This window comes from Coregonus lavaretus, assembly GCF_964263955.1.
Source record: "Coregonus lavaretus genome assembly, chromosome: 18".
In the NCBI taxonomy this organism is placed as follows: domain Eukaryota; kingdom Metazoa; phylum Chordata; class Actinopteri; order Salmoniformes; family Salmonidae; genus Coregonus; species Coregonus lavaretus.
In genome coordinates this window covers 30,665,850-30,688,173 of record NC_140005.1, presented here as the reverse complement: position 1 = coordinate 30,688,173, position 22,324 = coordinate 30,665,850, and the positions used below count along the sequence as shown (strand labels likewise).

General features: G+C 45.2%; 1 protein-coding gene across 1 annotated transcript in view; it reads right to left on the bottom strand.

The window, feature by feature from the left end:
* Positions 1-18,098, bottom strand: part of LOC311146125 (protein Daple-like) — a 78,973-nt gene extending 60,875 nt beyond the window's left edge. The window contains exons 1-3 of the mRNA XM_084182600.1: positions 17,547-18,098; positions 16,075-16,175; positions 9,522-9,630 (exon numbers count right to left, since the gene is read on the bottom strand). Coding sequence (XP_084038726.1) covers positions 9,522-9,630; positions 16,075-16,175; positions 17,547-17,606 — 270 coding nt within the window. The 5' untranslated portion in view covers positions 17,607-18,098. The remainder of the gene's footprint in view (positions 1-9,521; positions 9,631-16,074; positions 16,176-17,546) is intronic.
* Between the last annotated feature and the right edge of the window lie 4,226 nt (positions 18,099-22,324).

Below are 22,324 nucleotides of genomic sequence, written 5' to 3'. Positions count from 1 at the left end.
AGACCACTTCTCAGTTCCTATGCTTCCTGGCTGATGTTTTGGTCACTTTTGAATGCTGGCGGTGCTCCTCCATGTGCTCGCCAGAGGTAGCCTGACTGCCATTAGGTACCGAGATGAGATCCTCAGACCCCTTGTGAGACCATATGCTGGTGCGGTTGGCCCTGGGTTCCTCCTAATGCAAGACAATGCTAGACCTCATGTGGCTGGAGTGTGTCAGCAGTTCCTGCAAGAGGAAGGTATTGATGCTATGGACTGGCCCGCCCGTTCCCCAGACCTGAATCCAATTGAGCACATCTGGGACATCATGTCTCGCTCCATCCACCAATGCCACGTTGCACCACAGACTGTCCAGGAGTTGGCGGATGCTTTAGTCCAGGTCTGGGAGGAGATCCCTCAGGAGACCATCCGCCACCTCATCAGGAGCATGCCCAAGCGTTGTAGGGAGGTCATACAGGCACGTGGAGGCCACACACACTACTGAGCCTCATTTTGACTTGTTTTAAGGACATTACATCAAAGTTGGATCAGCTTGTAGTGTGGTTTTCCACTTTAATTTTGAGGGTGACTCCAAATCCAGACCTCCATGGGTTGATACATTTGATTTCCATTGATAATTTTTGTGTGATTTTGTTGTCAGCACATTCAACTATGTAAAGAAAAAAGTATTTAATAAGATTATTTCATTCATTCAGATCTAGGATGTGTTATTTTAGTGTTCCCATTTTTTCATCGGTTTCACACTGTGACAAAGCTGTCTTTAGAACCAACAAGCCAACACACAGACTAGAGTTTATGGATCTGTTGATTGTGGCCTGTGGTCTCACTCCTCTTCAATTGCTGTGCGAAGTTGCAGGATATTGGCGGGAACAGGAACACGCTGTCGTACACATCAATCCAAAGCATCCCAAACATGCTCAATGTGTGACATATCTGGTGAGTATGCAGGCCATGGAAGAACTGGGACATTTTAAGCTTCCAAGAATTGTGTACAGATCCTTGCGACATGGGGCCATGCATTATCATGCTGAAACATGAGGTGATGGCGGCAGATGAATGGCACGACAATGGGCCTCAGGACCTCGTCACGGTATCTCTAAATCGCCATTGATAAAATGCAATTGTGTTAGTTGTCCGTAGTTTATGCCTGCCCATACCATAACCCCACCATGGGGCACTCTGTTCACAACGTTGACATCAGCAAACTGCTCGCCCACACGGCGCGATACACGCTGTCTGCAATCTGCCCGGTACAGTTGAAACTGGGATTCATCCGTGAAGAGCACACTTCTCCAGCGTGCCAGTGGACATCGAAGGTGAGCATTTGCCCACTGAAGTCGGTTACGACGCCGAAATGCAGTCAGGTCAAGACCCTGGTGAGGATGACGAGCACGCAGATGAGCTTCCCTGAGATGGTTTCTGACAGTTCGTGCAGACATTTTTTGGTTGTGCAAACCCACAGTTTCATCAGCTGTCCGAGTGGCTGGTCTCAGACGATGCTACAGGTGAAGAAGCTGGATGTGGAGGTCCTGGGCTGGCGTGGTCTGCGATTGTGAGGCCAGTTGGATGTACTGCCAAATTCTCTAAAATGACATTTGAGGCAGCTTAGGGTAGAGAAATGAACACTCAATACCCTGGCAACAGCTCTGGTGGACATTCCTGCAGTCAGCATGCCAATTGCACGCTCCCTCAAAACTTGACACATCCGTGGCAGTGTGTTGTGTGACAAAACTGCACATTTTAGAGTGGCCTTTTATAGTCCCCAGCACAAGGTGCACCTGTGTAATGATCATGCTGTTTAATCAGCTTCTTGATATGCCACACCCGTCAGGTGGATGGATTATCTTGGCAAAGGACAAATGCTCACTAACAGGGATTTAACCAAATTTGCACACAACATTTTTGAGATAAGCTTTTTGTGAGTATGAAACATTTCTTGGATATTTTATTTCAGCTCAAGAAACATGGGACCAACACTTTACATGTAGTGTTTATATTTTGTTCAGTATATGCCTGAGTCCGTCCAGGAAACCATCAACCATGCTGGGTTACATGGAGCAGCCGCTGACCCACAGGCCAACCACATACAGGTAATCAAGCTGCTACACCAATGTCAGCTTGTGGGCTGGAGTTGATGGAATCTAGTGTATGGAACCTCTTCCCCCTACAACCTAAGTGGAGCAATTTATTTAGTATTCTCCCTGTGTACGAGTCTATCCAGGAAAGTGAGGAAACCATATTAAACAGGTCCTGTTCCTTCAAATCAAATGTTAATTGTCACATGCTTCGTAAACAATGTGTAGACTAACAGTGAAATGCTTACCTACGAGCCCTTGCAAACAATTCAGAATACAAAAATCTAAAATAATAGAAGAAATTAGCAATGATAGCTTGGCTATATACATTGGGTACCAGTACTGAGTCGATGCGCAGGAGTACGAAGACATTGAGGTAGATACTTTATGTACATATAGGTAGGGGTAAAGTGACTAGGCAACAGGATAGATAAGACAGTAGCAGCAACGTATGTGATGAGTGTGGAAGTGTGTGTGTGGCGAATGTGTGCCTGTGTGTGAGTGTCAGTCTAAGTATGTGTGAGTAGAGTCCAGTGTGTGTGCATTGAGTCAAGAAGAATTACTGTACAAAAGGGTCAATGCAGATATTCCGGGTAGCTATTTGGTTAACTATTTAGCAGTCTTATGGCTTGGGGGTAGAAGCTGTTCAGGAGCCTTTTGGTCCTAGACTAAGCGCACCGGTACCGTTTGCCGCGTGGTACCAGATAGACAGTCTATGACTTGGGTGGCTGGAATCTTTGACAACTTTTTGGGCCTTCTCTGACATCGCCTGGTACAGAGGTCCTGGATGGCAGGGAGTTCGACTCCAGTGATGTACTGTGCCGTACGCACTACCGTCTGTAACGCCTTGCGGTCAGATGCCGAGCAGTTGCCAAACCAAGCAGTGATGCAGCCAGTAAAGATGCTCTCAATGGTGCAGCTGTAGAATGAGGATCTGAGGGCCCATGCCAAATCTTTTTAGCCTCCTGAGGGGGAAGAGGCACTGTCGTGCCCTCTTCACGACTGTGTTGATGTGTTTGGACCATTATAGGTCCTTAGCGATGTGGACTCCGAGGAACTTGAAGCTCTCGACCCGCTCCACTACAGCCCTGTTGATGTGAATGGGGGCGTGCTTGGCCCTCAGTTTCCTGTAGTCCACGATAAGCTCATTTGTCTTGCTGACACTGAGGGAGAGGTTGTTGTCCTGGCACCACACTGCCAGGTCTCTGACCTCCTCCCTATAGGCTAGCTCATCGTCACTGGTGATCAGGCCTACCACCGTCGTGTCATCAGCAAACTTGATGGTGTTGGAGTCATGCGCGGCCACGCAGTCGTGGGTGAACAGGGAATACAGGAGGAGACTAAGCACACACCCATGAGGGGCCCCCGTGTTTAGGGTTAGCGTAAACAAAGGTCAGCCTTTCCTCTGCTCATAAGCCACTGAACCACAGGGCAACCACCACATTCAGGTAAACACACCAGGCATAGATCAGAATGGCCAAAACACTATGACTGGGAATGGTGCTCCCCATCTAGGGCACAGGAAACAGTGAGAGAATGTCAAGAGTACAAAAAAAGTCAGAAGCCTTGTTTTTGTGTTTCCCATGGCAGGGGTCTCGGGAGGGGGTTTCCTGCACTGGGGGGGGGGGGGGGGGGGGAGCACACACGTCAAAGGTTAAAACTAATTAGAGAAAAATACTTGTGAGAAGGACAGGGCGAGAGTGAGAGCAAGCAAGAGTGTGCTAGGTAGGAAACAAGTGTGCTAGGTAGGAAACAAGTGTGCTAGGTAGGAAAAGGAAGAAAGGAGAGATGAGAACATAAAAGAAAGAAAGGAGAAAGGGAATGCCTGTGGCTCTTGTGCTGGTCTCTAGAGCTTTACAGGTGAATACCATAGCTAACAGTGAACAGTGAAGAAACTGAACACCTCTGGGAACAGAGAGGAGAACCAGGAGGCCAACTCAGAGTTCCCCATGCCTCAGCCCAGCTGCAATGCAGTGCAATACACTCCACACTGCCCAATCTACAGACAGACCCAAGCCAAAAACCATCTGCTTAATGCCTTTGCTGGCTAGACTAGGCTGCATTCAAAAGATGTATGCCTGTGCCATATGTAGGTCCATTTGCAGGGTGATAGGAGCATCACACATACACCAAACGACACAAAGCACAGGTGATGGATAGAAGGTACTTGAGGCATAATGACACTTAGCATAATACAGCAGGACCTGAGAGCTGTGTCCTGACTGACAACACAGTTCTCCTGTAATAAATCTGAGAATGAAGGAGTCATTTTACAGTGAGGTGGGGGTGGTGGTGGGGTGGACTGCCCTGACTCTCCAAACAATAGCCGGGAGGAGGGAACCCAAAAATGTCGCCCCTCCCCCCGTGTCCCCATTGTCCACGTTCTGGTGGGATGCTTTATGGTGCAGCGCACAGAGATTGTTATTTGGGAGCTAATCTAATTTGGGGAGAGTGTAGAAGGGGGGAATCAGGGGGTGCAGACCCAGAGATGATCCCTGTGAATGAATAGGGACCCTGCCTGCTGTCTCTGACCTACAGTGTGTAGTACTGTGTATGGGGCTCAATGGGATGAGAGTAAGTCATCATAATATCTTCACGTCGGTCTCCCATTCCTGGATGAAATTGGGGCCCCGCCAGCACAGTCTGGGTGGCTTTAGCAAGCAAATGTGAGACAGGCTTTAGGTTTAGACCGAAATCCAGGCTAAGCTGGTATATGTATTAAACTAGTATTAGATTTGGCAGTTATTGTTAATCCTGGATGGGATGCCACCAGGAGGACCCCACCCTTTGTGATACGCAGAAATAGGCTCACACATTCATTCTACACACACAAAACGGCTGGACTTTTCCCTTGTAAACTGGTATTTTAAACGTATTATCAATCCTTAAGGTACAAAGCTCAAAAAATATTTTATAACAGCATAGGGTCCAGATGAACGGTAAAGAGAGAATACTTTTTGGTCCAGTTGCCAGGTTGTAGTGTATAGTTGGGGGTTGGTGTGGGTTGACTGTAACACTGCTTGCTAGGCCATGCTTTCTATAAGCATGTCAGTTCTGAGCTGTGTATGGCAAAGCTGTGAAACTGTTTTCGGTTTAACTCAATCTAAGCTCAATATCAAATGAATTTCCTGTGTGACTAATACACAGATACGATTGGTGCCTTAGATGAGTTGTTTCCAAGCTGTGGGGTGCGTGTCAGCAGGGGGAGGTGCTGCTAGCAGCTTTAAAACTGTTAAATGTTCTCTACACCCCATGACAAAATGTATAGAATTGCAGGAAATAAGCTTTAAACCTGCTAAATTCTCTCTCTACCAAGAAGAGGGGTGTGAACAGTTTGTGCCTGAACAGTGCTTGTGTCAATGGAAATAGACATGGCTTGTATGGTTTTAACAAACAACCTCAAAGAGAAGTGATAGATTGGTGAGAGATTAGTGATTATATACTGCCCTCCTATAGCAGCATCCTGCTGAGGAGGAGTGATCTAACTAGAATTTAATCATTGTATGCAACCCAAATGGTACACTATTCCCTACATAGTGCACTCCTTTTGACCAGAGCCCCATTGGGGGGGGGGGGGGGGGGGGCAGTATATAACCCCTCCCTGCCACTGCCACCAACCATTTCTCTCAGACGGTGGCTCACACATACAACAGGCAAGTCTGCAGTGCTCATCATATCTTATCTAGCCAGGCCTTCTGGGCATGCGTTTGTGTGATCAGAACTCCTTTTCAATGGTCAAATGTGTGATCAGATTACATTGTCCAGCCCTTACTGTACTAACATGGGCGCCCTGAGGGGGTAAACAGTTGGGAGGAAAGGAGGGAGAGACCTACAACCAGAGAGCTGCATGATCATTCAATGGTAGCTAAAGGGTGTTTGGTTGGTTTGCTATGCAGTATGCTGATTGCCATGGATTCATCTAGATCAATCAATGTCAGGGTCAATATGGAATCATGGTAAAGGACAAACAGATCTGTGTGATGGTGCGATGGTTGATGGGAGCCTGAGGTTAAATGTCAATGACATTGATTGATCTACATTAATATGTGTCAATCAGCATACTGCATACCAAATCTACCAAACACTCTTCAGCTATAATAACACATCAGAAGACACACATTTCCCTCTACCAACCGACCAGCAGCACGAATGGCCTGGGGGCAGGAACAGAACACAACCATACACCCATCCATCTTAACACTTGACACAAAGTGAGTTAACTCTGTTTGTGTGAAAGCAGTTAGCTAAGGCAGAGTAAAGGACAGAACACAACTGAGACCAATACGATCAGTCGTCTGAAATGAATGGAGAGTAGATGCATCGTGAGCACACTCATACACGTACACACGAGGCAGTGATATCTGTGTTAAACAAGAACCTCATCCTCAACCGCCTGATTGAGGGGAAATTAGGCATTAGCGGTCAGAGTGTCGAGGGGATAGTGAACCAGGACGGGACTGGAGTGACTTAGTTAGAAAACAAAACACAAGACCAGACGAGACGAGGCTAATCTAAAGTGAGAGGCCTAACGCATTACCAAAGCTAACCGTTTCTGTTAGCACGGCCCGGAAATCTTAAAACAGGCCTTCAGGGAGCTGGCGCCTGGAGGGGCTTTATAGTATCAAACACCACCAGCCACCTCCCCTCCCCCACATTTCTCCCTACTATACATATGTAGGCTACAGGGGAGGCAGATTACCGCAGGGCATGCCAGGCAAAGACAACACATCTGTTCTTGATCAGGAGGGGAGGAGAGTGAAACCCCCCCCCCCCCCCCGCCGCCGCCGCCGCCTCCTCCTCCCTCTTTCTCCCCAGTCTCTGTACTCCCACAGCAGGATTGGAGCAGGACCTGGGAAGACATCTCTCTACCCCTCCACTGGCCATCATTTACTAGATCAGACAGACAGAAACCTCTGTAGAGAGGAGAGAGATATGAACCCTACTCCATTAAGCCCTACAGTCTTGACTCTCAACCACGTTTATCTGGTTTTAAACGTTCAATCCAAGAGGGAAAAGGTTCACTGAAAATGTCAAAACTTTAAGCAAGAAACCTTTGAGTTGCCATGTGGCTTGGTGAGTCTACTCACATGGAAGGTGAGTCCATGGTCTGAATACACCCACAGCTCTGTTACTCATTAGCCTAGTGTGTGTGTGTAAAAATGTAAACATGAAGCAGACCAAACTCTTTGGTCCTTTAAAAACCTGCTGTATGTAAAATAGTGTGTGCTTTAGCTTGGAATATAAATGAGACTCTGGATGACAACATGTTTGTTTCCAACATTAAGGCTGTTTTCCTAAAGAAGTTAAATGTTTTGTTTCCTTGCCACGTTACTAAGGAGTAACGCGATACTGGCATCGTCCCGGCCCTGTGTGTCCTAGGTTCAGACCTAGCCTATCTACCTAATGAAAGGGGCCTCCCTGCCAGTGCCATGGGTGTATGCACTTCACGAGGAGCACTGAGTTGCTGCAGTCACACAACACACGCTAATTAAAAACACTGCTTCAGAGGCACAATCTATGTTGCCCATTGCTTTAGCAACTATAACAAACCACTAAGCTGCTATAACAAATTCTACTTTGAAACAGAAGAATTACAGAATGAGGCTCTTTTCTTATTGATGAAAATTAAGGAGATTCACACTCAATGCCAAGAGTGTGCAAAGCTGTCATCAAGGCAAAGGGTGGCTATTTGAAGAATCTCAAATATAAAATATATTTTGATTTGCTTAACACTTTTTTGGTCACTACATGATTCCATATGTGTTATTTCATAGTTTTGATGTCATCACTATTATTCTACAATGTAGAAAATAGTAAAAATAAAGAAAAACCCTTGAATGAGTGGTGTTCTAAAACTTTTGACTGGTAGTGTAGATCAAATATCTTGCATAACACCGTGCAGCTATATGTGAGGAGAATGTAGACATGTTGTTAATCTTGCTACCTAGCTCTGTATAATATGAATGACACTTTATGGATACCATTACCGTACTTTTATATTCGTATTAGGTGTAAACATACATTTTTGCTATACTGAAGTTATGCCTACTTGATGCAACAAATGTTGTTAGCTAACGTTAGCTAGCTAGCAGCTGTGTCATTGGCTGTTTGTCTTGCAGCTAAATGAATGTTTATGGACGAGAAAATAAACCATTTAAATGTTGGTTTATTGAAGAGTGTAATATGGTTCTGTGCATTAATCAACAGTTGAATATGGTCGATGCATGAAAGGTTGCTTGCATAACATTAGCTAGTTGAATAGTTTACGGTACATTTAAACTGCGAAGCAAGAACTTCCCAAACCCTCTCTCAGCTCTTGACATTCCCATTGCTAATGCGAATTGAATGCTCTTCAACGGAAATAGCCTCTCACATTCAGAGAGAGTGAAAGTAAACTGAAAGAGGGAGACTAGGCTAACCTCCATAGACAGTATTTGTGGTGATAACATAACATTGCTTAGTTAGGTGTGAACAACTGTGAAGCAGGTGACACCATAAACATACAAAGCGGGCACAGATTTGAAACTTTGGACCTGGCCGGGCAGCCAGTGGCAGGGTCGGGAGGTGTTTGAATGCAGTGCGAGTGTGTGTTTGTGTCTGTTACAGCCAAAGGCTGCGTTTGAATTGAGTGTGTAACGTTTGTAGTTGGGAAACCGAGGAAACAGAGAAGGAATGTGTTGACAGAGGTCAGCCAGGAATCGTTGGGTCGCTCTCCGCTGTCTCACCGTGTGTGTGTGTGTGTGTGTGTGTGTGTGTGTGTGTACTGGATTTCACCAACTCAATTACAGTGGACTAAAAGTGTAAGCCTAGTTTCTTCTAAAGCTTTCCCTGGGAGGACTAGCAATCATGATTCTTAATGAAACACTACTAGCCTACTCCATCTAAAGATAGCGTGAGGGGAAGCATTCTCCTCTCTCCTCCACTTTTTCCAGATTACTATATTTACAGGTTGTGAGATTAAACCTACAGCAATGTAGAAAAGACAGACTACTGTCAGTTTCTGAGATTCGTTAATGACTGACCTACCTCTACCTGCTAAAAATATTGCGACAGAATTATCACCACAACATTTAACTAATTAAAACAAAGATATTGAGGATATCATGTATTAGTAATGGTTTGATTATGGAGATGTCAGTGTAAGGACAGCAGACAAAACAATAAGGAAACATTCCTCCAGGGATAACCACCAGACCCCAGCAGCAAGGTCTAATCCCCAGGCTGCTCTGGATGTTCACACACACCAGCTGCTGTCTCATCCCCAAGATCAACAGAGACCACACACACCTCCCGGCCCTACACGTGAATGAGGTGTGAGTGAGTACGAGGTGTGCATTAGTAAGTAGCTATAATTTTATATAGTGAGCAGCATTCAAAGTGGTTAGGAAATAAAAGAAAAAGGTGCGTGAGGTGAGTGAGCAGGAAGTGGATAGACAGAGCTGAGCTCACCTGGTAGTAGTTCTTGATGTGCCTGATCACAATGTTGAGGTTCTGGATTCGTAGGTTCACATCATTGTTCACATTCTTATTCACTCTCTGGTTTGTGGGGCTGGGGTCTCTGGATAAGAAAAGACATCACATGAAAATATATTTTTTCCTTTACTGAGTATTATTTTGACCATGTATATTTTCACTGAACAGCTGCTTAAGGCGTCAGTATGTTTCAGTTCGGCTGGCGCCTAGCCAAACTCGGCTAGCCGACCCGAATGAGTGTGCTCGCATACTCCCTTAAAAGATGTTTGCTTGAAAAATGAGATGAAAAAAAAAAAAGGCAATAGTACTGATTGTCCATTTTGAGACGCTGTAGCCTATTCCTCAAAATAGTCAGAATTAATCTAAGATAATGACATTATTTTTCAAAACAGACTTTATTGAAGAATCCCCACTGTTGACCAATCACAGACGAAGGGGCGTCGACTTCGGCCCCGAACTTCGGATTGCCTCCAGAAAAAAGTATCTTGCCTGAACAGCCGAAAAAACCCTCATTGAAGTAGAAAACTAATAAAAACGTCACAAAATGTAGTCAAAATATATGCACGAACTCTAACTAACTGTTTCGGTTGGGAAGCATGCCGACGCCTTTAGTCTGGCATGCGAGACGTAAAACTATTATGTACATAATCCTATAGATTATATTAGCCTACATTTGTATGTACACCAACTCTAATGAATGAGTTGCTTTTACCAAATATCCACACAAAAAAAAGGAAAATAGATTACTGTTGGGGATTAGCCTACACTTCAGAGCGGAACTGCATATATAATATGGTGCTTATTCAGAACACACAGACGTGACGTCATTCTTTCCTCGAAAACAAGGAGGCCAAGAACCCCCGATTGTTTTGTTGACAGATTTATTATTATGGATGCACATGGCTTTCAGGAACAGCATTGTCCCACTACACAAGCTGGAAGCACACACACACACACAAGGTCTCCACAGGAGGGTTCAATCCTCAAAGCCAACCAGAAATGTGAAAATACATAGAGCTGATCAACAGGACTACATTTAAATATGGTCACAGAACAACTGTACTTGCTAGGTAAACAGTCAGTGGACTAGTTCTAGTCTGACAACAAGAGTCCAGTGTGTTTGCCTTGAGACCGGGTTCGCATCCGAAATGGCACCCCATTTCCCTTCAGAAAGTATCCATACCCTTCGACTTATTCCACATTTTGTTGTGTTACAGCCTGAATTCAAAATTGATTAAATAGATTTTCCCCCTCACCCATCTACAGACAACACCCCATAATGTCAAAGTGAAAACATGTTCAGAAAATTTAAAAAATTGTATTGAAAATGAAATACAGAAATATCAAATTTACATAAGTATTCACACCCCTGATCTTTCCACACCTGGATTGTATAATATTTGCACATTATTATTTTTAAAATTCTTCAAGCTCTGTCAAGTTGGTTGTTGATCATCGCTAGACAGCCATTTTCAAGTCTTGCCATAGATTTAAGCCGATTTAAGTCAAATCTCTAACTAGGCCACTCAGAAACATTCAATGTCGTCTTGGTAAGCAACTCCAGTGTAGATTTGGCCTTTTGTTTTAGGTTATTGTCCTGCTGAAAAGGTGAATTTGAGAGACAACTAGTTTTTCCTCTAGGATTTTGCCATGTGCTTAGCTCTACTCCATTTATTTGTATCCTAAAAAAACATGCCAATGACAAGCATACCCATAACATGATGCAGCCGACCCTGAGCGGTTTCCTTCCTCTCCAGCAACTGAGTTAGGAAGGACGCCTGTATCTTTGTAGTGACTGGGTGTATTGATACACCATCCAAAGTCTAATTAATAACTTCACCATGCTCAAATGGATATTCAATGTCTGCTTAATATTTTTTTTTACCCATCTACCAATAAGTGCCCTTCTTTGTGAGGCACTGGAAAAACTCCCTGGTCTTTGTGGTTGAATCTGCGTTTTGAAATTCGCAGCTCGACTGATGGACCTTACAGATAATTGTATGTGTGGGGTACAGAGATGAGGTAGTCATTCAAAAATCATGTTAAACACTTATTGCATACAGACATTTCACCTTTTCATGTTTTATTAATTTATAAAAATGTCTAAAAACATAATTCAACTTTGACATTATGGGGTATTGTGTGTAGGCCCGTGACACAAAATCTCAATTTAATCAATTTTAAATGCAGGCTGTCAGACAAAATGTGGAAAAAGTCAAGGGGTGTGAATATGTTCTGTGCACTACTTTATACCAGAGACCTATAGGGTTTCATTTCAGGTGGAGCCCATGTTCTTGGCTAGGTTTGGCTGTTTGGAGGGCCTGGTCTGGATGGGCAATGTTTGTGCTAACCTCATTTACATATGTTTTGTGGGCACACCATGCAAATGCTGCCAAGCTTGGCCCAGTATTCCAGTAGGTCTCTGAAAGGGCTTTAGTTTAAAAACAAGGAAGAGTTTTTTCATTCAGGTAAACCTGTATACTAGCTGCCTTTAGTTCAAAATTTACAGCTTTCTGACATGTCCAATGGCCATTCCCAGTTCTCACTGGCTGGCTGAGAAAGCAGAGTGAGCCCTGTTTCCAAAAAGCCTTTTAGAGAGTAGGAGGGCTGATCAAGGTTCACATCCCGCCCTGTCTATATAAATCATATTCATTATTACAGTGCATTTGGAAAGTATTCAAACCCCTTGACTTTTCAGAGATGCTCGATCGGGTTCAAGTCCAAGCTCTGCCTGGGCCACTCAAGGACATTCAGAGACTTGTCCCGAAGCCACTCCTGCGGTTTCTTGGCTGTGTGCTTAGGGTCATTGTCCTGTTGGAAGTTGAACCTTCGCACCAGTCTGAGGTCCTGAACGCTCTGGAGCAGGTTTTCATCAAGGATCTCTCTGCACTTTGCTCCGTTCGTCTTTCCCTCGATCCTGACTAGTCTTCCAGTCCCTCCCGCTGAAAAACATCCCCACAGCATGATGCTGCCAACACCATGCTTCACCGTAGGGATGGTGCCACGTTTCCTCCAGATGTGACGCTTGGAATCAGGCTAAAGAGTTCAATCTTGGTTTCATCAGACCAGAGAATCTTGTTTCTCATGGTCTGAAAGTCCTTTAGGTGCCTTTTGGCAAACTCCAAGCGGGCTGTCATGTGCCTTTTACTGAGGAGTGGCTTCCGTCTGGCCACTCTACCATAAAGGCCTGATTGGTGGAGTGCTGCAGAGATGGTTGTCCTTCTGGAAGGTTCTGTCATCTCCACAGAGGAACTCTGGAGCTCTGTCAGAGTGACCATTGGGTCCTTGGTCACCTCCCTGACCAAGGACCTTCTCCCCAGATTGCTCAGTTTGGCCGGGCGGCCAGCTCCAGGAAGAATCTTGGTGGTTCCAAACTTCTTCCATTTAAGAACGATGGAGGCCACTGTGTTTTTGAGGACCTTCAATGCTGCAGACATTTTTTGGTACGCTTCCCCAGATCTGTGCCTCGACACAATCCTGTCTCGGAGCTCTACGGACTATTCCTTTGACCTCATTGCTTGGTTTTTGCTCTGACATGCACTGTCAACTGTGGGATCTTATATAGACAGGTGTGTGCCTTTCCAAATCAAATTGAATTCACCACAGGTGGACTCCAATGAAGTTGTAGAAACATCTCAAGGATGATTAATGGAAACAGGATGCACCTGAGCTCAATTTCAAGTCTCATAGCAAAGGGTCTGAATACTTACGTAAATAAAGTATCTGTTTTTTATTTATAATACATTTGCAAACATTTCTAAAAACCTGTTTTCACTTTGTCATTATGGGGTATTGTGTGTAGATTGATGAGGAACATTTTGTATTTAATATATTTTAGAATAAGGCTGTAACGTAACAAAATGTGGAAAAAGTCAAGGGGTCTGAATACTTTCCGAATGCACTGTATCTAGAAGGTAAAGCCTGATCCTATATCAGAACTACTAGAATACATGCCCAGAGCAGGCCCAGGCTTGAGTAGTGGAGAAACATTTCCATGAATAGAATGAAGGGTATCTGGAACAGCCAAAGTGGGTCTCTAACCACATACAATGTGTACCCTCACAGAGAGACACACAGAGAGACAGACAGAAGAGTTCTGCTGCTGGAACTACTGGCCTGGAGAATTCCAGCCATCCACTCATCTGTGGTAGAGGTTTAATGTAAACAGCTCAGACACCTGTGCGCGCGCGTGTTGCCTGTGTGCATATCTAAGAGAGGACCTAGGCTATATGATTGTAACCAAAAAGATCCAAATACACCTGTGTATTTTCTCAAACAGAAAAATACACAAAGTTAATAGCCTTCAAACTATGCCGTATGAAAGAAGAGGGCCAAAACAATGACACCAGTCTACATGTATGCCATGTCATTGTGTCACTACATGACCAAAAGTATGTGGACACCTGCTCGAACATCTCATTCCAAAATCATGGGCATTAATATGGAGTTGGTCCCCCATTTGCTGCTATAACAGCATCCACTCTTCTGGGAAGGTTTTCCACTAGAACATTGCTGCGGGGACTTGCTTCCATTCAGCCACAAGAGCATTGATCGGGCACTGATGTTGGGCGATTAGGCCTGGCTTGCAGTCTGCGTTCTAATACAGTCTCAAAGGTGTTTGATGGGGTTGAGGTCAGAGCTCGGTGCTGGCCAGTCAAGTTCTTCCACACCAATCTCGACAAACCATTTCTGTATGGACCTCGCTTTGTGCACGGGGGCATTGTCATGCTGAAACAGGAAAGGGCCTTCCCCAAACTGTTGCCGCAAAGTTGGAAGCACAGAATTGTCTAGAATGTAATTGTATGCTGTAGCGTTAAGATTTCCCTTCACTGGAACTAAGGGGCCTAGCCCGAACCATGAAAAACAGCCCCAGACCATTATTCCTCCTCCATCAAACTTTACAGTTGGCACTAAGCAGTCGGGCAGGTAGCGTTCTCCTGGCATCCTCCAAACCCAGATATGTCCATCGGACAGCCAGATGGTGAAGCGTGATTCATCACTCCAGAGAACGTGTGTCATCTGCTCCAAAGTCCAATTGCGGCGAGGTTTACACCACTCCAGCCGACGCTTGACATTGCGCATTGTTATCTTAGGCTTGTGTGCGGCTGCTCGCCCATGGAAACCCATTTCATGAAGCTCCCGACGAACAGTTCTTGTGCTGACGTTGCTTGAGTGTTGCAACAGAGGACAGAAGATTTTTACGCACTTCAGCACGCCGATCCCGTTCTGTGAGCTTCTGTGGACTACCACTTCGCGGCTGAGCCGTTGTTGCTCCTTTCAATTTCATAATAACAGCACTTACAGTTGACCGGGGCAGCTCTAGCAGGGTAGAATTTTGACAAACTGACTTGTTGGAAAGGTGGCATCCTATGACGGTGCCACGTTAAAAGTCACTGAGCTCTTCAGTAAGGCCATTTGACTGCCAATGTTTGTCTATGGAGATTGCATGGCTGTGTGCTCGATTTTATACACCTGTCAGCAACAGGTGTGGCTGAAATAGCCAAATCCACTAATTTGAAGAGGTGTCCACATACTTTTGTATATTTAGTGTACGATAATTACTAGACATACCAGTGACTTCACATGGACTTATTTACATGGCCAAATCATGCATGACAGAGTTACACCACTCATTGTCCTGGCGGGGGTTGTTTTCTTTCCCCCTGTCCTGTGCATAATAATATTGTCTTTGTTTGAGGAGGAGCATACAGCATTTAAAGCCCCTCATTAAGACAGATAGGGCAGGGGAAGCAGGAGCAGCTAGCCAGGGGAAAGTAGGTTAAAGGACAGGACTTAGGCAGGGGGCGGGGAGAGGGGAGAGGGGGGGGGGGAGAAGGGGACTGTATGGTTAGCACAGCTGGGGGCAACACAAAGGGACAGACGCTAGGCACAGGAAGAGAGTGAGGGAGCGAGGAGAGAAGAGTGTAATTGAAGGAGAGAAAGAGGAGCGAGAAATGTGGTAGCTGATGTCAGAAACCACAGTTACAGCATTACAGGGAGTTTTTAAAACTAAGTCACTGACTAACTGCACAGCCTGCCATTCAGGGCACATCACTTTCCTTTGAAGTGATGGAGCACAGGAAATGGTTCAGAAACTTGAGAGGGGTTTAGAGAAAGACCTAGCCTTAGCCATGTCAAATTTGTCAGACGATATCTGGGCAGTAATTTTGTGAGACGAGCAGCCCTTTCTGTGTCAGAACAAACTATCACATAGACAGTAGACAGACAAAATACATCTGAGCTCAAGAGCTCTGAGAGGCCTCCCAGTACTAACCAAACAGACAGCCACATTGTGCAGATATAAGCGCAGCCTGTAGGATCACATTGACTCATGAGGGGCAGAAAAGGAGCTGAAAGAGTGAGAGTTCAGTCAGTGAGCCATGAAGGCATGGGGAGGGTGTCTGAACACAGTTGCATACCAGGAGGGGAAACCATGCTAGGATGTGGTTACAAGAGGTAGATTGAGGCCACAAAACAGCTGCCAGATTAACAAGCACACGCACGCACACACAAGTCTATGTCCACTCACATGTGTGTCATGATCTTGTGCAGGAAGACCCCATCCACCAGATCCATGAACATGGAGAGCTTGTCCTCTGAGCCAGAGCCCAGGGGTCCAAAGGTCTTCACCTGAAGAGAGAGGGGGAGAGGGAGAAAAGGGAGGAGAAAGGGCAAACACCATTGGATTACTCTAAGAGCTCAGCTCACCTATGAAGAGATGGGCCACATCTGGACGTTTGTGCTTTCAGTTTCCAAGAATAGACAGATATTTCCTGCTCTGACAGTTGTCAATGCAAGTTTTATACTCTCAATTAATAATATATCTAAAACTTTGTGAGCATGTCAAGATATTTAGGCTCTAGATCTAGGAACCAGGAGGTACTCCTAGAGGTGAGTCAGGGCTAGCAGAGAGGATGAAGCCCAGTTAGAGAAACAAAGACAGAGGGGAGTGCGTTGTTAGAGAGGAACAAGCAGCCAGTGGCTGAGGCCCAGCTGACTGGCCAAACAGGAAATCAGGTCAGGATGACGGGATCAGCCAGGCGAAGTTCTGCAGGTTTCACTAACCACCACCCCCACCCACCATTATACTGGGCCTTTCAAATGATGCTTTAGGCCTATCATTTCCTGGTCTTACCAAATGATGCACCTGGTGCCATACTGTATGTGCTGAATGCATAGCCTGGAACCATGGTGTGTACTGTAGCCGTAGACTAGTGACATACTGTGCACTGTTGTAGCCAATGCCTCGTGCCACAGTGTATGTAGGCCTATGTGCTGTAGCCAACTCTTCTACCATTGTCTGTCATGCCATATATCCATGTTGACATGCTTTGCATTCATAGTATGGCAATACACACACACAGAGAGGAGTTGTCAAAAGTTATACCATCAGGCTATAGTCTTCTGAACCACTGTGGCATATCTTACATACAGTCCTCATCTTTCTGCTCTAGTGACACTGCGTTCCACCAACAATATTATGATTCCCTTGACTTGTGTGATGATAAAAATGAAGTAAAAGTACAATGACCTAACAGGCATGGCTCTGTGGTTGTGTACTCAAGACAGACCAACATTGACACTCGTGGACTAATAGATACAAAATTCAGGCTAGAGGTTTTGTGAACAGCTGGCATAGCTCTTGCTTAGTTTCATGGACGGTCAGTTCCAAGTTTTAGGGAATAATAGTAGGTCATGCCAATAAAACCCACAGACCATAGGAATAAAACACAATGAAAGGTGTTGGCTTGTTAGGAAAATGTCAGTCATCCTGGCTTTACAGCAAAGATGAACACCAATAGGCTATCAGTAAATATTGTAAACGAACAGGTCTACCACTGTATGTTTGAAATACATGTATTTTTTTTTTAACATGTCACTAGGAGTAGGCGACGGACAACGATAGTTTCAAATGAAAGTGGCGAACAGCAGGTTAAGTTATCAAGACACCGAGTTAAATTATTATCCGCCATGGCACTTGCTGAGTGCACATTCACTTACCCACACCACCAGCGGCGTATCCATGAAGTTTCCCATCAACTCTGACACTGTAATATCCATGTTGAGAAACTTGTGATAATTCCACCCAGTTTTTAAATCCCAAAATAATAGTGTTCACCGCCTGAACGTTTGCGACCACTCATTCCTCAGCTCGAGGGACCTTACATGCCTGCTTGAGACAGAACAATGCCGTGAGGCATCGAAGATAAACCGTACGTTATTAGGGATCTAGCGATAACAAATCTTCACGTCGATATAGATTCCCAAGACGCAAGAAAATTCCTTTTATATACAAAAAATGATCCAGTGTTGGTCACAGTGATTCAATTTTTTTGGTAATTATAGCGTTCAGACTCCAGTTTTAGTCTAAGTCAATCTAAAACTAAAAGAGCAGAACAAAGTAAACACGTGCAAGCTGCATTTGCCCATGTAAACTGACTGGAAGAACATCGAAATAGAAGAGTAATCAAAAAATAAACATTGTTGCCGCGGCCATGAAGAGAAAAGTTACAAATGCTTCCGGCGACGAAAAGTTCAGTACACCTCCATGGCTCAAACGCCTGCCTCTGCCGCACATTATTTGTTTCACACACAGCATCGTCCAACCTGTAACCACTTGAATAGCGCGTTTGAGTGACAGCGTGGATAGCCAATCAAATCTGGTATCTGACCTTCAACCAAACAAAGAACAGCCAATGCACGACCCCAGAAAATTGGGTTGAATTCAAGATGACGTAATTAGAGAACAAAATACGACCAAACAAAATTAATATTTTAAGTTGCGCAAGAGTACCATCCACTGTCTAGAACCAATAGCTGCAGTTGTTGGCAATGGGAATCGGTCACGCAAGTAGATGTATCATGTAGATGTATCATCACACATCACAAGTCGTGGTGGAAAAAGTACCCAATTTTTATACTTGAGTAAAAGTAAAGATACCTTAATAGAAAATAACTCATGTCAAAGTGAAAAACACCCAGTAAAATACTACTTGAGTAAAAGTCTACAAGTATCTGGTTTTATTAAATATACACTATATACACAAGTATGTGGACACCCCTTCAAATTAGTGGATTCTGCTATTTCAGCCACACCCTTTGCTGACAGTTGTATAAAATCGGGCACACAGCCATGCGATCTCCATAGACAAACATTGGCAGTAGAATGACTTTCAACGTGGCACCGTCATAGGATGCCACCTTTCCAACAAGTCAGTTTGTCAAATTTCTGCCCTGCTAGATCTGCCCCGGTCAACTGTAAGTGCTGTTATTGTGAAGTGAAAAGGTCTAGGAGCAACAACGGCTCAGCAATCGAAGTGGTGGGCCACACAACTCACAGAACGGGGCCGCCGAGTGCTGAAGCACGTGGCGCGTAAAAATCGCCTGTCCTCGGTTGCAACACTCACTATCGAGTTCCAAACTGCCTCTGGAAACAACTGCCTCTGGAAACCACATCAGCACAAGAACTGTTCGTAGGGAGCGTCATGAAATGGGTTTCCTTGGCCGAGCAGCCGCACACAAGCCTAAGATCACTATTCGCAATGCCAAGTGTCGGCTGGAGTGGTGTAAAGCTCGCCGCCATTGGACTCTGGAATAGTGAAAACGCATTCTCTGGAGTGATGAATCACGCTTCACCATCTGGCAGTCCGACGGACAAATCTGGGTTTGGCAGATGCCAGGAGAACGCTACCTGCCCGCATGCATAGTGCCAACTGTAAAGTTTGGTGGAGGACGAATAATGGTCTGGGGCTGTTTTTCATGGTTCGGACTAGGCCCCTTAGTTCCATCTTAACGCTACAGCATACAATGACATTAGACGGTTCTGTGCTTCCAACTTTGTTGCAACAGTTTGGGGAAGGCCCTTCCTGTTTCAGCATGACAATGCCCCCGTGCACAAAGCGAGGTCCATACAGAAATTGTTTGTTGAGATTGGTGTGGATGAACTTGACTGGTCTGCACAGAGCCCTGACCTCAACCCCATCAAACACCTTTCGGATGAATTGGAACACCAACTGTGAGCCAGGACTAATCGCCCAACATCAGTGCCCAACCTCACTAATGCTCTTGTGGCTGAATGGAAGTAAGTTCCCGCAGCAATGTTCCAACATCTAGTGGAAAGCCTTCCCAGAAGAGTGGAGGCTGTTATGGCAGCAAAGGTGGGACCAACTCCACATTAATACCCATGATTCTGGAATGAGATGTTTGACGAGCTGGTGTCCACATACTTTTGGTCATGTTGTGTACTTAAGCATCAAAAGTAAAAGTAAATAATATAAATCATTTCAAATTCCTTAAGCAAACAAGACAGCACCATATTTATTTTTATTTTTTATTAATGGATTGCCATGTGCACACCCAAACACTCAGACTTCATGTACAGAAGAAGCATTTGGATTTAGTGAGTCCACCAGATCAAAAGCAGTAGGGATGTTCACACTGCCCTACCCTATGCTTTTACTTCTTTCTACGCCCTCTCTCCAGATGAAATCTTGCGACTTGTGATGGCCGGCCGCCCAACAACCTGCCCGCTTGACCCTATCCCCTCCTCTCTTCTCCAGACCATTTCCGGAGACCTTCTCCCTTACCTCACCTCGCTCATCAACTCATCCTTGACCGCTGGCTATGTCCCTTCTGTCTTCAAGAGAGCGAGAGTTGCACCCCTCCTCAAAAAACCTACACTCGATCCCTCCGATGTCAACAACTACAGACCAGTATCCCTTCTTTCTTTTCTCTCCAAAACTCTTGAGCGTGCCGTCTCTAGCCAACTCTCCTGCTATCTCTCTCAGAATTCTTGATCCAAACCAGTCAGGTTTCAAGACTGGTCATTCAACTGAGACTGCTCTTCTCTGTGTCAAGGAGGCTCTCCGCACTGCTAAAGCTAACTCTCTCTCCTCTGCTCTTATCCTTCTAGACCTATCTGCTGCCTTTGATACTGTGAACCATCAGATCCTCCTCTCCACCCTCTCCGAGTTGGGCATCTCCGGCGCTGCTCACTCTTGGATTGCGTCCTACCTGACAGGTCGCTCCTACCAGGTGGCGTGGCGAGAATCTGTCTCCGCACCACGTGCTCTCACCACTGGTGTCCCCCAGGGCTCAGTTCTAGGCCCTCTCCTATTCTCTCTATACACCAAGTCACTTGGCTCTGTCATATCCTCACATGGTCTCTCCTATCATTGCTACGCAGACGACACACAATTAATTTTCTCCTTTCCCCCTTCTGATAACCAGGTGGCGAATCGCATCTCTGCATGTCTGGCGGACATATCAGTGTGGATGTCAGATCACCACCTCAAGCTGAATGTCGGCAAGACGGAGCTGCTCTTCGTCCCGGGGAAGGACTGCCCGCTCCATGATCTCGCCATCACGGTTGACATTGTGTCATCCTCCCAGAGTGCAAGGAACCTTGGCGTGACCCTGGACAACAAACACCCTGTCGTTCTCCGCTAACATCAAAGCGGTGACCCGATCCTGCAGGTTCATGCTCTACAACATTAGCAGAGCACGACCCTACCTTACACAGAAAGCGGCACAGGTCCTAATCCAGGCACTTGTCATCTCCCGTCTGGATTACTGCAACTCGTTGTTGGCTGGGCTCCCTGCCTGTGCCATTAAACCCCTACAACTTAGCCAGAACGCTGAAGCCTGTCTGGTGTTCAACCTTCCCAAGTTCTCTCATGTCACCCCGCTCTTCAGCACACTCCACTGGCTTCCAGTTGAAGCTTGCATCTACTACAAAACCATGGTGCTTGCCTACGGAGCTGTGAGGGGAACGGCACCTCCTTACCTTCAGGCTCTGATCAGACCCTACACCCAAACGAGGGCACTACGTTCATCCACCTCTGGCCTGCTAGCCCCCCTAACTCTACGGAAGCACAGTTCCCGCTCAGCCCAGTCAAAGCTATTCGCTGCTCTGGCACCCCAATGGTGGAACAAGCTCCCCCACGACGCCAGGACAGCGGAGTCACTGACCACCTTCCGGAGACACTTGAAACCCTACCTCTTTAAGGAATACCTAGAATAGTAATCCTTCTGTTATAAAAATATGAATAGCAAAGTAAAGTACAGATACCCCCCAAAACTACTTAAGTATATAGTACTTCAAAGTATTTTTTACTTTACACTACTGATCACAAATGAAGGAGACACAATTATTTTAATTCCATAACAGTCACCAAAAAGTATATTGTAAAATCTTTCAATCTTTTCCAAATAGATCATATTTTAGGAGAAAAATAAATATACAGTGCATTCGGAAAGTATTCAGACCCCTTGACCTTTTCCACATTTTGTTACCTTACAGCCTTATTCTAAAATAGATTAAATTGGTTTTTTCCACTCATCAATCTACACATAATACCCCATAATGACAAAGCAAAAACCTGTCTGAATACTTTCCGAATGCACTGTATATCGTGTATCTATAAAACCATAGTTCAGTGCGGTCTACCTACTAGAGTCCAATAGGAAGCGTTGCTGTACTTTTACTGTAGTGTCCAAAACTGTCCATGGTGCTGATATGCTCACTGTACCACCTACTGTCCAGAGATTAAAATGTCACCTGGTTTTGAACACAGGGTCGTTCCATTACATTTCAATCCCTTTCTGACCACACCCCTTTTGATTTGAATGAAACCTTTTATACATGCTTGCTTGCCCATCGTGGAAGTGGTCAGAAAGTGACTTTTTGAACCTGACTGGCAAAACATTCAGGAGACAGAGGTGACCAAAGTTGACCCATTTCGCATGCCCCACATGAGACGTCCATGTCTTCATCACTG